This window comes from Mobula hypostoma, chromosome 1 (assembly GCF_963921235.1).
Source record: "Mobula hypostoma chromosome 1, sMobHyp1.1, whole genome shotgun sequence".
Taxonomy (NCBI): domain Eukaryota; kingdom Metazoa; phylum Chordata; class Chondrichthyes; order Myliobatiformes; family Myliobatidae; genus Mobula; species Mobula hypostoma.
In genome coordinates, this window is record NC_086097.1 from 111136205 (window position 1) to 111150255 (window position 14051).

At 44.0% G+C, this 14051-nt stretch overlaps 1 protein-coding gene across 3 annotated transcripts in view; it reads right to left on the reverse strand.

The window, feature by feature from the left end:
• golga4 (golgin A4) overlaps nucleotides 1-9943 on the reverse strand; it is a 266334-nt gene extending 256391 nt beyond the window's left edge. For all 3 annotated transcript variants that reach the window (XM_063054798.1, XM_063054789.1, XM_063054779.1), the window contains exon 1: nucleotides 9786-9943. In XM_063054798.1, coding sequence (XP_062910868.1) covers nucleotides 9786-9845 — 60 coding nt within the window. In that variant the 5' untranslated portion in view covers nucleotides 9846-9943. The remainder of the gene's footprint in view (nucleotides 1-9785) is intronic.
• Nucleotides 9944-14051: the final 4108 nt, after the last annotated feature.

Sequence of the window (14051 nt, forward strand, 5' to 3'; positions counted from 1 at the left end):
AATCTCTTGGACTTTCGAATTTACCATTCTAAGAACTGTGTTTGAATTTACCACTTTAAGAACTGTTTTCGCATTGACTCTTTTAAGAACTGTTCCAGAGTTGCCGCATAGCAGTTAACTTCCGGTTAAATTAGTCGTTTGAATATTTTTCGCTATTGTTGAGCTGAGTTTAATAAACGTTTGTTTGTTTGTTTTTATAAAACCTGACTCAATTGACATTCATTATTGCCGGTCACGTGACAGTGAGGCAATGCCTTTTGAAGGTGTCCTCGATTCTGGAGAGGCTAGTGCCCACTTGGGAGTATTATGAGCAGTTTTGGGCCCCTTATTTAAGAAAAGATGTGCTAGTATTGGAGAGGGTCCAGGGGAGGTTTTCAGGAATGATGATCCGAGAATGAATGGGTTAACTTATGAGTATTTGTTGGCACTAGGCCTGTACTTGCTGGCGTTTAGAAGAATGGAGGTGGGTGGTGAGACCTCACTGAAATCTATAAAATATTGAAAAGCCTAGACAGAGTGGACATAGAGAAGATGTTTCCTATAGTAAGGGAGTCTAGGAGCAGAAGGCACAGCTCCAGAATAGTGGAACATTCATTTAGAACAGAGATGAAGAAGTTCTTTAGCCAGAGGGTGATGAACTTGTGGAATTCATTGCCAGAGACGACTGTGGAGGCCAAGTCATTGGATATATTTAAAGCAGAGGTCAACAGGTTCTTGATAAGTAAAGGCGTCAAAGGTTACAGGGAGAAGACAGGAGAATGGGGTTGAGAAGGAAATAAATCACCTATGACAGAATGGCAGAGCAGACTCAATGTTCCTATCTCTCATTGATATTTCAATCTTGTTAACACAATTGCATAATGATTGAAATGTGCTAAACAGATGATAATCAATTTTAAAGTACTGAAATTCATTACTTAAATGCAGTGTCCCATTCTATCTTACAATCCACTGCAGTAAAACTGTAAAAACCCAACAGCCTTAGAAATTTGTTGGTATGTACAGTAGATTTTCCAAATAATCAAAGGTTACATCTAATAATAACCAACAGAATTTTCTTCACACGTTTTAAATATTGCACAGTAGTATAATGTGACTGGAGGGGGAAGACTTTCAGTGCCTATGCCAGTGAGACTAAGAATAGGACAATATGGCTAATGAAAGTGTAGCTAAAAAAAATAGTACAACAGGAATTCTGCAGATGCTGGAAATTCAAGCAACACACATCAAAGTTGCTGGTGAACGCAGCAGGCCAGGCAGCATCTCTAGGAAGAGGCACAGTCAACGTTTCAGGCTGAGACCCTTCGTCAGGACTCCACGAAGGGTCTCGGCCTGAAACGTCGGCTGTGCCTCTTCCTAGAGATGCTGCCTGGCCTGCTGCGTTCACCAGCAACTTTGATGTGTGTTGCTAAAAAAATAGTGTAGTGGGCAGGAATTCAGATTAGTTTATCACTGGAATCTCTCCCAGGGCAGAGATTACACCTTTACTCTTTTGTTACACCTGAACAAAAGAGAACCAATATTGTGGTAATATTTGGTGGTGCTACAAGGGTGGGTTTAAATGAGATTTTCTATGGTGGTGTGATCCCATGCATCAGGAAGGTAAATGAGGCGGGTGACGTTACCTGGTTCAGGAGCTTGATGGTTATAGGGTAATGACTCTTTCAGAGGCACATGGCTGAAAGGAAATGGAGAGCTCTGTCGGAGTAGGTTAAAGGGTAGGCACAACACTGTGGGCTGTACTATTCTGTGTTTTTGACCAACACTTCATTCCTCAGAGCAGTGGTTCCCAACCGCCGGGCCGCAAAACATGTGCTACCGGGCCACGAGGAAATGATATGATTTGGCAATAAGAAATGATATGAGTCAGCTGCACATTTCCTCATTCCCTGTCACGCACTGTTGAACTTGAACAACCCCTCCCTCATAAGCCCCCGCCCCAACGGTCGGCCGGTCCGCAAGAATATCGTCAATATTAAACCGGTCCGCAGTGGGCAAAAGGTTGGGGACCCCTGCCTTAAAGCACGAGTTGATTGTACAGAGGTGCAAAAATAATGTGGGACATAGGTGAATGCACTCACTCCTTTCCCAGGGTTGCAGAATCAAGAATGAGAAGGCATAGGTTCAGGTTGAGAGGGGAACATATTCAGAGGAATCTGAAGGTCAACCTTCTTTTTAAAAATGCTAAGAGTGGTATCTATGTGAAATCAGCTGCCAGTGGAAGTGGTTCAGGCGAGCACAATATCATTTAAGAGATAGTTGTGGCAGATACATGGATTGGAAAGGTGTAAAATCTTCGGAGCCAAACACCAGCAAATGGGACTACGTAAACACGAGGAAATCTGCAGATGCTGGAATTTCAAGCAACACACATCAAAATTGCTGGTGAACGCAGCAGGCCAGGCAGCATCTCTAGGAAGAGGTACAGTCGACGTTTTGGGCTGAGACCCTTCATCAGGACTAACTGAAAGAAGATAGAGTAAGAGATTTGAAAGTGGGAGGGGGAAGGGGAGATCCAAAATGATAGGAGAAGACAGGAGGGGGAGGGATGGAGCTAAGAGCTGGAAAGTTGATTGGCAAAAGGAATATGAGAGGATCATGGGACAGGAGGCCTAGCGAGAAAGAAAGTGGGAGGGGGGAAGTCCAGAGGATGGGCAAAGAGTATGGTGAGAGGGACAGAGGGAGAAAAAGGAGAGAGAGAGAAAGAATGTGTGTATATAAATAAATAACGGATGGGGTACGAGGGGGAGGTGGGGCATTAGCGGAAGTTTGAGAAGTCAATGTTCATGCCATCAGGTTGGAGGCTACCCAGACGGAATACAAGGTGTTGTTCCTCCAACCCGAGTGTGGCTTCATCTTTACAGTAGAGGAGGCCGTGGATAGACATATCAGTATGGGAATGGGATGTGGAATTAAAATGTGTGGCCACCGGGAGATCCTGCTTTCTCCGGCGGACAGAGCGTAGGTGTTCAGCAAAGTGGTCTCCCAGTCTGCATCGGGTCTCGCCAATATATAGAAGGCCACATCGGGAGCACCGGATGCAGTACATCACCCCAGCCGACTCACAGGTGAAGTGTCGCCTCACCTGGAAAGACTGTATGGGGCTCTGAATGGTAGTGAGGGAGGAAGTGTAAGGGCATGTGTAGCACTTGTTCCGCTTACAAGGATAAGTGCCAGGAGGGAGATCAGTGGGGAGGGATGGGGGGGGAATGAATGGACAAGGGAGTCACGTAGGGAGCGATCCCTGCGGAAAGCGGGGGAGGGGAGGGAAAGATGTGCTTCGTGGTGGGATCCCTTTGGAGGTGGCGGAAGTTACAGAGAATTATATGTTGGACCTGGAGGCTGGTGGGGTGGTAGGTGAGGACAAGGGGAACCCTATTCCTAGTGGGGTGGCGGGAGGATGGAGTGAGAGCAGATGTGCATGATATGGGGGAGATGCGTTTGAGAACAGAGTTGATGGTGGAGGAAGGGAAGCCCCTTTCTCTAAAAAAGGAGGACATCTCCCTCGTCCTGGAATGAAAAGCCTCATTCTGAGAGCAGATGCGGCGGAGATGGAGGAATTGCGAGAAGGGGATGGCATTTTTGCAAGAGACAGGGTGAGAAGAGGAATAGTCCAGATAGCTGTGAGAGTCAGTAGGCTTATAGTAGACACATGGGACTAGCTTGGATGGGGCAACTTGACTGCAATGGACCAGTTGGGCCAAAGAACCTGTTTCCAGTGAACCCATGGAGTTTAAAAGGAATAGGAAATTTTAAAGCACTCTGTATTTTGATTGAGTTCCTGACTCCACTGCTAGTTCTGGTTACACATCCAGCCTCAATCCAGACCCCAGCCATGATCCGCAACCTACTTGACTCTGAAAACCTGGCTCATGTTCTGGACTAATGAACAAGTCAGATTTCCAAACAAATTCAATACCTGATTAATGAAGCTTCATGACCTATAGACCATCATATTTTAATGACTTTGAACAGTTCCCCTTCAAAAGAAAGTTCTCAACACATACTGTAGACCCAGCTTTAATTTACAACTGGCTGAACGGGAACTCTTGGGAAGGAAATCAAATGGGCAAAAAGGGGAGACAGGATATCATGGCAGTTAAGGTAAAGGAGAATTATAAGCAATTCAATAAATATATTAATAATCATTTACTTATAGAGCACTTTTCATACAAACAATGTAGATACAAGTGCGTTACAATGGGATAAAATGCAAACATGAAAATAAATGACAAAAAAATGTTAGTCAAAACCAAGGTTTTAAATAGGATTTCTGGCATTTAAAAGTGTCAAATGAGTCTGCGTTCCTTATAATTTCAGGTATTGAGTTCCACAGTTCAGGAACATATTCAAAAAAGCTGACCTGCCAATTATCATTATATTATCTTAACATATTAAGAACAAAAGGACAGAGAATATATTAAGAACTATGCAGAGAATTACTATTATTTTATTACTACTCATTAGACGCTGACATTTAGGGCAGCATTGAAGGTCCTCTTTCTCAGGCAGAGTTCAGGGCTTCCTTCATCACGTCAGGTGTAGGATTTCACTACTGAGAGTCATGCAAGTCCCAGGTGGAGACTCAGGAATACCATCACATTCAGATGTGGAAAGATTCTTCATTGCTGTTTCCATAACAATTTTGTTTTGTTAGCACTGAGCTGAACCCCCAAACCTGGAGGACTGGTGGACCACTCTAAGTATGACTTCTACCCTTTGACCTGTTTGGCATGAGTGACCGTACCAAGAGCCAAAGCATAATGCCCTGACTCCAGTCAACATAGCTCTCTGGGCCATTGAGGCACGCAAGCCTCCAAATCCTACACCAAGGTTGTGGTCATCTTGGTGGTAGGCAGAAAACAGGTTCCCTTAAAGAACATTATCTTGTGTGCAGCCAAAAGGATATAAGCTGAATCTTAAACGAATACTTCTCATTTGTATTTACTGTGGAGAAGGTCATGGAAATGAGAGAATTTTAGGGAAGGCAACAATTATGTCCTAAAACACATCAGTATTACAAAACAAGAGGTGCTTAGTGTCTTAAAGCTCATGAGAGTCAAAGTCGCACAACACAGTAACAGTCCATGCCAACCAAATTATCTTCTTGAGCTAATCCCATTTACTTGCATTTCACCCATAATCCACAACACCTTACTTATGTACATACCAGTTGAAACATTGGAAACACTTGCCCTTCAAGTCCCCTTTAAATCATTCTCCTGTCACCTTAAACCTATGCCCTCCAGTTTTAGACTCCCCTACCCTGGGAAAAACACTGCAATCCTCTCTACAATTCAGCCTCACCAATGACTTATACAATTGTATCATTATGTCCCATTTCCTATACTCAATCCCTATCTGATGAAGAATAGCATGCTGAAGACATTTTTCACCATCCTGTCTACTCATGATACCACGTTCAAAGAACCATTACTGTTCCATTATTTTTCCTACTACCATTCACACTCCAAGTCCTAAGCTGGTTTGCCAAATTCATCACCTCACACTTGGCTATATGGCAGTACTGAAATCCAGTTGCCACTCGGTAGCCCAACTCCCTACCTGGTGGATGTCCACATAATCTACAATAACGTTCTTCACTATCAGAATGCCTCTGAATTTCAGATCATCCATTAAATTACTGATCAAGCTTCGCCTAAGTAATGAATAACAAGGGCACCAACACCAATCCCCCGTGCACACTAGTCAGCACCCTCCATTCCAGAAAACAACCTTGAATCATCACCTTGCTTCCCACTTCTGAACGATTTTGAATCCATTTAACTAGCTCTCCCTGGAATCCTTGCAGACCAGCCTACTATGTGGCACCCTGGCAGCCTTTTGCTGAAGTCCAAGTGGACAAATACCGCTGCCTACCCTGATGTAACTCTTCAAAACATCTAAAAGGTTCAGCAAGCATGACTTAGCACACGAATGCAAGCTGACTTCTAATTTTACTGTCTATCCAAATGCTGGTAGATCCTGCAGCATCTCTAGGAAGAGGTACAGTCGACGTTTCAGGCCGAGACCCTTCGTCAGGGACTAACTGAAGGAAGAGTTAGTAAGAGATTTGAAAGTGGGAAGGAGAGGGGGAGATCCAAAATGATAGGAGAAGACAGGAGGGGGAGGGATGGAGCCAAGAGCTGGACAGGTGATTGGCAAAGGGGATACGAGAGGATCATGGGACAGGAGGTCCGGTAAGAAAGACGGGGGGGGGGAGAACCCAGAGGATGGGCAAAGGGTATAGTCAGAGGAACAGAGGGAGAAAAAGGAGAGTGAGAGAAAAAATGTGTGTATAAAAATAAATAACAGATGGGGTACGAGGGGGAGGTGGGTCCTCTACTGTAAAGATGAAGCCACACTCAGGTTGGAGGAACAACACCTTATACTCCATCTGGGTAGCCTCCAACCTGATGGCATGAACATCGACTTCTCTAACTTCCGCTAATGCCCCACCTCCCCCTCGTACCCCATCTATTATTTATTTTTATACATTCTTTCTCTCACTCTCCTTTTTCTCCCTCTGTCCCTCTGACTATACCCATTGCCCATCCTCTGGGTTCCCCCCCTCCCTTGCCTTTCTTCCCAGACCTCCTGTCCCATGATCCTCTCGTATCCCTTTTGCCAATCAGCTGTCCAGCTCTTGGCTCCATCCCTCCCCCTCCTGTCTTCTCTTATCATTTTGGATCTCCCCCTCCCACTTTCAAATCTCTTACTAGCTCTTCTTTCAGTTCGTCCTGACGAAGGGTTTCGGCCTGAAACGTCGACTGTACCTCTTCCTAGAGATGCTGCATGGCCTGCTGCGTTCACCAGCAACTTTGATGTGTGTTGCTTGAATTTCCAGCATCTGCAGAATTCCTGTTGTTGGCTGATAGAGCCTGCTCCTCAGAATTCCTCCATTACTGACATCAGGGTGACCAACCTACATTTCAATAGCATCTCCTTGTTACCCTTCTTTAAAAAAAAACTGAACATTAATCACCTTTCAGTCTTCAGGAACTTCACCAGGAGCTAAAGATCTCCACAAGTGCCTCTGCAATTTCTTCACTCACCTCTCACAAAATCTGAAAATGCACATGGTCAATCCCTGGGGATTTATCCATCTTAATGCACTGCAAGTCTGCACAGATCTCCTCCTTGGGAATCTTAAGCAACTGTGATTTTCTCCTCATTGCACACCGAGGAGCAATACTTAGAAAAAATCTCCCCCACCTCCTACAGCTTGGGACACAGGCAGCCCTGCTGATCTCCCCAACCACCCTTTTATTCAAGTTTATCCTTTACCCTAAAAGGAACATGCTGCTGCTGGACTCTTTATATTACCCTCTTAAAAGCCTCCCACTGGCCTTTCATTCCTTTCTCTTCAGACAGTCTCACACAATCAACCTCTGCTAGATTCTGCCTAATTCACCTAAAATTAGTCTTGCTCTTGCTTAGGATCTTTTTCTGCTCTAGTCTTACCCTTTTCCATCACCATCTTAAAATTATAACAATAGATATTTAAATAAATACAATATGATCACTCAAGGTAAAGTGCTCCCTGAATGGCTCTTCATAATTCTACAACTGAATCTGGTGCAGAAAATGCAGTCAGTTCAAAAGAATGAATGTTCATTCGGGAGCTTGAGGAAAGCTTTGCACCAAAGACCCTGCAATCTCTGAAATACAATCCCATTTATCATGCCTGTTACTGCAAGGCATCAGGCCAAATGGAATTTCTGGCATTTAACTGTCTTCCTATTATAAAACTGCCTAAATGGCCAATCACATTTAAGATCTCAAACAAGGAAGAAAGAAAAATAAATGTTTTTTTTTATTTTGATGAATATACTATTTTAAGAGAAAACAAATAAAGATGAAAACAATATTAAGGAAGAATTTGAACATTTTAGCCTTTCAAACAAATGCTAAAATGCAAATTGTATTTGGCCTTCAGTAATTTTTTTCATAGCATTCAATGACAGAGCTATACCAAAAACAAATAGATGTTCATGTCAGTTTATTGATTTGTAATTTATTGATGATAATAGATAATGTTGCAAGCTGAACAACACTGAGTGACTCTCAACCAACAGTAACCATTTCCCCACTTTTACATCAGTGCCAAAAGATCCAAAGTCAAAGTGAAATTTATTATCAACGTACTACACTGTACATGACCTTGAGATTCATTTTTTTGCAGGCATTTACAGTGACATACAAGAATACAACAGAATTTATTAAAAACTACTTAAAGACTGGCAAAGAACTATGTGCAAAGATGACGTATTGTCAAATATAAAAATAAATGACACTGAAAACATGAGTTGCAGATTCCATGAAAGTGAGTCTGTAGGTTGTACTGAGTAAAGTTATCCACGAATCACAGGTGTGGTGAGTCAACCTACTGGTACATATATATTGGGTGGTGCCTGAACAACAATCTCTCATCCAACGTCAGCAAAACTTAAGAGATGACTGTTGACTTCAGGAAGGGAAAGGAGGACAACTATGCACCAGACTAAATTGGGGTGGAGTAAGTCAGTAACTTTAAATTGCCGGGTATTAACATATCAGATGACCTGTCCCTGGGCCCATCACATAGATACAATCATAAGGAAAGCATGCCAACATCTCTATTTAGGAGTTAAGAAGGTTCAGCTTGCCATCAAACACATGAACAAACTTCTACATTTGTACTGTGAAAGTATCTTGACAACCTGCATCATGGTATGGTTTAGTAATTCTGCAGAGAGTTGTGGATTCTGCCAATAAATCATGAACACATCCCTCCCCACCACTGGTAGTATCTGGAGCAGGTGATGCCTTAAGAAGTCAACATCTGTCATCAAAAATCCTCCAACATCCAAGAATTGCCATATTCTCACAGCTTCCATCAAGCATGAAGTACAGAAGCCTGAAGTCCCACAACTGTAGGTTCAAGAACAGCTATTTCCCTTCAACCATTCGGTTCATGAACCAACCACCAGAACACTAATCGCTACCGCTTAACAACACTATTCAATAAAATTATCTTATTTTTGTTCTAATTTCCTTGTTAAAAAAGGTGTACAACTTTTGTTTGTTTTTTTCTTTCAAATGCTGTTATGTGATTTTATGTGTCTGTGATGCTGATGCAACTAATTTTTTCACTGCACCTGTGATAAACACCAGACCAACTTTAAATTCTCCAAAAATCTTGTCTTCAAACCCCTCCAGGACATAGAATTGCAAAGATTCACCAACCTCTGATAAAAGTACCAAAGCATCTCAGTTTTAAACACACTTTAATTTTGCAACTACATTTATAACCCTCCAGCTCGTGGAATTATTGATCTAAACCCCCACCTTAAGAATCTTAAGCTTCAATAAGATCACTCCTTATTCTTCTCGATTCAATATAGATCTAATTTCTTAACACTTTCTTCCCAGGAACTAGCCTTTCGGAGCACCTCCAATGCCAGCATTTCTCTTTTTTAATAAGGTGACCAAAACAGTGGTAAGTACTCCAGTTATGGCCACATCAACTCCCTGCATACCTGCAGGCAAGGTGACAGTCTTAATCATAAACTTCCTCCTGTCCCTTATTAGGAAATAATAAATCCTAAGGAACTTAAATATTAAACAATTGTCCGGCTCACTAGTATACAAGATATTCAGTAGGCCCACATCTTGTGTTTATGAACTGACCTCCGGTCCCCAATCTCACCAACACAAAGTGACTCCCCCCATCCGCAGGCGCAGCAGGGCCAATTTAAAAGCCCTTCCCCCGTCCCACAGCACCAGTGCCTCCGGCCTCTCACCTGCCCGCTTTTGGCCGGTGACTGCTCTTCGTTAATCTTCTGCTTGAGTTTCTTGAACATGGCTGAGGCCGAAGCGGCGCAATCAGTGGATCCGCCGTTGATTCCGACGCTGTAGAACCGCCGGTTGCTGCTGCTCCAGCGGCCCAGCCGCGACTCACCCCGTGGTAACGCTACGCGCATGCGTCGGTGACGTGGCCCAAATTGCGCGATACGGATGTGCGAGAATTCTGGGCCAGAGGGGGGCGCTGTGGGCGGGTTTGAGCCGAAATCTCCAATGCCTGTTCGGGACGTTGTCCCGGCCCGATGCAAAATTGCAGTAAGTTAAACATTCGTACCCAGATCAGACATCCTCACCTGAGAACCAAAAGTGCTGCTTCACCTGCTAAGTATTAACAGAATTTTGTTTTAAATGCTGAAAAGTTGTCGGAATCTGCGCTTCAGCGTTAGGGATCCTTATTCCCAGCTTTTCAATAAAGGTAAACAAAACACATGCAAATAATTTCTATTTTCGCCTCAAGCCATTTGGTACTTTTGGCATAGACTGGATCTAGTTGGCAAATAAATTGAACACAATAATGAACATCAGCCAAAATATACAGACGTCGGATCCTGGTTCCCAAAATAGCTCGGAACTGAAGGGAGTTGAATGTCAATCATATTGTTTACTCTGCAGAATTTGGTTAAGAACAGATTTCACCAAATAATATTAGTGAGCCAGATCCTTTCATAAACTTAACCAAATGGCTTGGAGCATTTTTTTTTCCCACCATGATGGTGCGGTTGTAACGAAACTCAATTTCCCTCGGGATCAATAAAGTTTATCTATCTATCTGTCTATCTATCTATCTATGATTTGAGATGATCCCACCGTGGAAGGCTGATCATCAGATACGACGTTTCGGAGTACAGGAAGGAAATAGAGATCTTAAAACACGTTGTCGTGACAATGGCTTCTCCCTCAATGTCAGCAAAATAAAAGCTGGTTATTGACTTTAGGAAAGTGATCAATGGACATACTCCTGTCTACATCAGCAGTGTTGAGGTCAAGAGGGTTGAGAGTTTCAAGTTCCTTGGGGAAAGCACCACAGATAACCTGACTTGGTCCAATCATTTTGACATCGTGGCCAAGAAAATGCACCAGCACCGATACTTCTGGAGGTGAAAGAAATTTAGCCTGTACCCTTTGACCCTCGCCATTTTTTTAAAGGTTCCCCATGGAGATCATCCTAAACAGCTGCATCATTGAGCAGGAGCTATAAGAGAGTCTCCACAACTTATGCAATCTACAACAAGATCCTACCTCCAAACACATCTTTACCTCCCCTCCCCCCCCACCACTATCTGCTTCCCATAGAGATTGCTTCCTCCTTGTCCATTCGTCACTCCCTAATAATGTCCCTCCTGGCATTTATTCCTGTCAGTGACAAAATTGCTATACTTGCCCTTTCACCTCCTCCCTCACTTGCTCCAAACAGTCCTTCAATGCGAGGCAACACTTTACCTATGAATCTGTTGGGACCACCTGCTGTATCCAGTGCTCCTTATGTGGACTCCTCTACATTGGTGAGACCAAACATAGATTGGTGGACTGCTTTGTCGACTGCTCCTCATCTGCAAGAAGAGGGATTTCCCGGTGCCTAACCATTTTATTTCCTATCCCCGTTCCCATTCTGATTTGTTGGCCAGTGGCCTCCTCTTCTGCCACTATAAGAGCACTCTCAGGTTAGAGGAACAACACCTCATATTCTGTCCTGGTAGCCCCCAACATTGATTTCTACAGCTTCAATTAATTCCCCCCCCCCACCTTCCCAGTTCTTCATTTCCCTACTCTGGCCTCTTTGCCTTTTCTGCTCAACTACCTATCACCTCCCCCTGGTGCCATTCCTCCTTCTCTTTCTCCCATGGTCTACTTTCCTATCAGATTCCTTCTTCTCCAGCCCTTTACCTTTCCCACCTATCACCTCCCAGCTTCTTATTTAATTCCCCCTCCCCCACTCACCTGGCTTCACGTATCACCTTAGCTTGCCCTCCTTCCCCTCCCCCACCTTCTTATTCTGGCATCTTCCCCCTTCCTTTCCAGGCCTGGTGAAGGGTTAAAACTTGAAAATTCAACTTTATATTCATCTCCATAGATGCTGCCTGGCCTGCTGAGTTCTTCCAACATTTTGTGTGAGGTGTATCATGGCTTGGTTTAGTAACTACTCTGCTGCAAGAAATCACAGAGAACTGTGCACACAGCCCATCAATCCTGGAAACCAGCCTCTGTCTCATTAACTCAGTCAGCACAATCAAAGGCCCTACCCACCCCTCCCATTGACCAGATGGTATAAAAGCTTGAAACTACAGTTTGTACCACCTGGCTGAAGGACAGGTTCCATTCTTTTGTTATGAGACTACTAAATGGCCCCCTTGAATGACAAGATGGACTCTTGACCTTCCTGACTACCTCATTATACCCTTCCACAGGACATAAAGCACACAATCTAATGCATGTGACTATTCCACTCCAATGCCTATATCAATGAAGAGAAGGATGAGCAGCCACTGTGCTGTCAAATGCTGAAACCTCAATCAGGCTTACCCAAAACACACAAGGTTCCCATTGATTGGGTGGCAGAGCAGATGCCTCATGTCGCCAGCAATATAGAATTCAGTTGTGGTCTCCGTTGCTGCCCGTGTGCAGTTTGTATATTCTCCCTGTGACAGTGGGGAAAGGGAGGGGAGTACAAGCTGGCAGGTGATAGGTGAAACCAGGCTGGTGAGGTTGGGGATGGTGTGGAAGCTAGTGAAGGGAGGGTGGGGAATGAAATGAAAAGCTGAAACATGGTAAGTGGAAGAGACAAAGGTCTGAAGAATCTGATAGGAGAAGACTTTAGACTATGGAATGTAAGGAATGGAGGTGATAAACCAGATGAAGGTTAAGGTGATAAGCATGTTTTGTGAGGATGGCAAAAGGGAAGGAGAATGGGTGGAGAAGCCTGAGGAACAAAAGGAAGTGAATTGTGGGGGACAGGCAGGGGGTGGGGGGGTGGGGGGATGGGGACAGGGGGGAATGGAAATCAGCACTGAGCCCATCAGGTTGGAGTGGAATCATATCTGCATCTGGCCTCAGTGTGGCAGTAGAGGAAGCTGTGGACAGACATGTCACAGTGGGAATGGGAAGTGAAATTAAAACAGTTGGCCTCTGGGAGATCCTGGCTGTTGAGGTGGAAGGATTGAAGATTATCAACAAAGCAGTCTCACAGTCTGCATTGGGTCTCCCCGATATAGAGACTGCACCAGAAGGACCAAATTCATATATGAAGTGCTGCCTTATCTGGAAGGATTGTTTAGGCTCCTGAATGGGGAAGAGGGGCAGGTGTGAAACTTTGCAGGTTTGCAGGGATAAATGCTTGAAGATGGATCAGTGCGGAAGGACAAGCAGACAAGGAGATCACTGAGGGAGTAATCCCAGAGGAAAGCAGAGAGGGGTGGGGAGGGAAGGGGAAGATATGCCTGGTGGTGGCAAAGGTTGTGGAGAATGATGTGTTGGATACGGAGGCTAGTTAGGTGGTAGATGAGGATAAGGGGACTCCTATCTTTGTTATGTCAGAGGGGACATGGGGTCAGGGCAAATGTATAGGAAATTGAGGAGATACAAATGAGGTCTGCATTGATAGCAGTGTAAGGAAAACCCATTTTTTGTAAAGAGAACAGAAGAAAAGGCCCCTTTGGACTGCAATGTTGTACCAAACTAATTAAACTCAGAATTAAATACCTAATTAAACTAATCCCTTCCACCTGCACAAATCCATATCCCCCCACCGTTCTTTGCACATTTATGTGCCAATCCAAGACCTTTATATTTGGCTCCACTACCAGCCCTGGCTGTGCATTCTCTGTGTAATAAAACTTACCCACATATCTCCTTTGAACCTGCTCCTTGTCAGCTTAATACATGCCCTCTTGAATTAAACATTCCAACCACAGGAAAAAGATACCAGCTGCCTGATCTATCTCTACCCCCTAATGATCTTATTAACTTCAACCGACTTCCATTGCAGCTGAGTTTCGTCAACCTCTCATAAGTAGTGTTTATCCTTCAGTCCAGACAGTATTGTGGTAAACCTCTGAAACACTCTGGTTCTGTGGGCTGCTTAAGTCCAGGGAAGACAATCTCTGGCCCCGAAAAACGGGTGAGATTGAGGTGCGAGTCCACCCCGAAACCCCCATTTGTGTGGGTGCTGTGTGATTTGTTACCCTGTTACAAATCAGTACCATGAAATA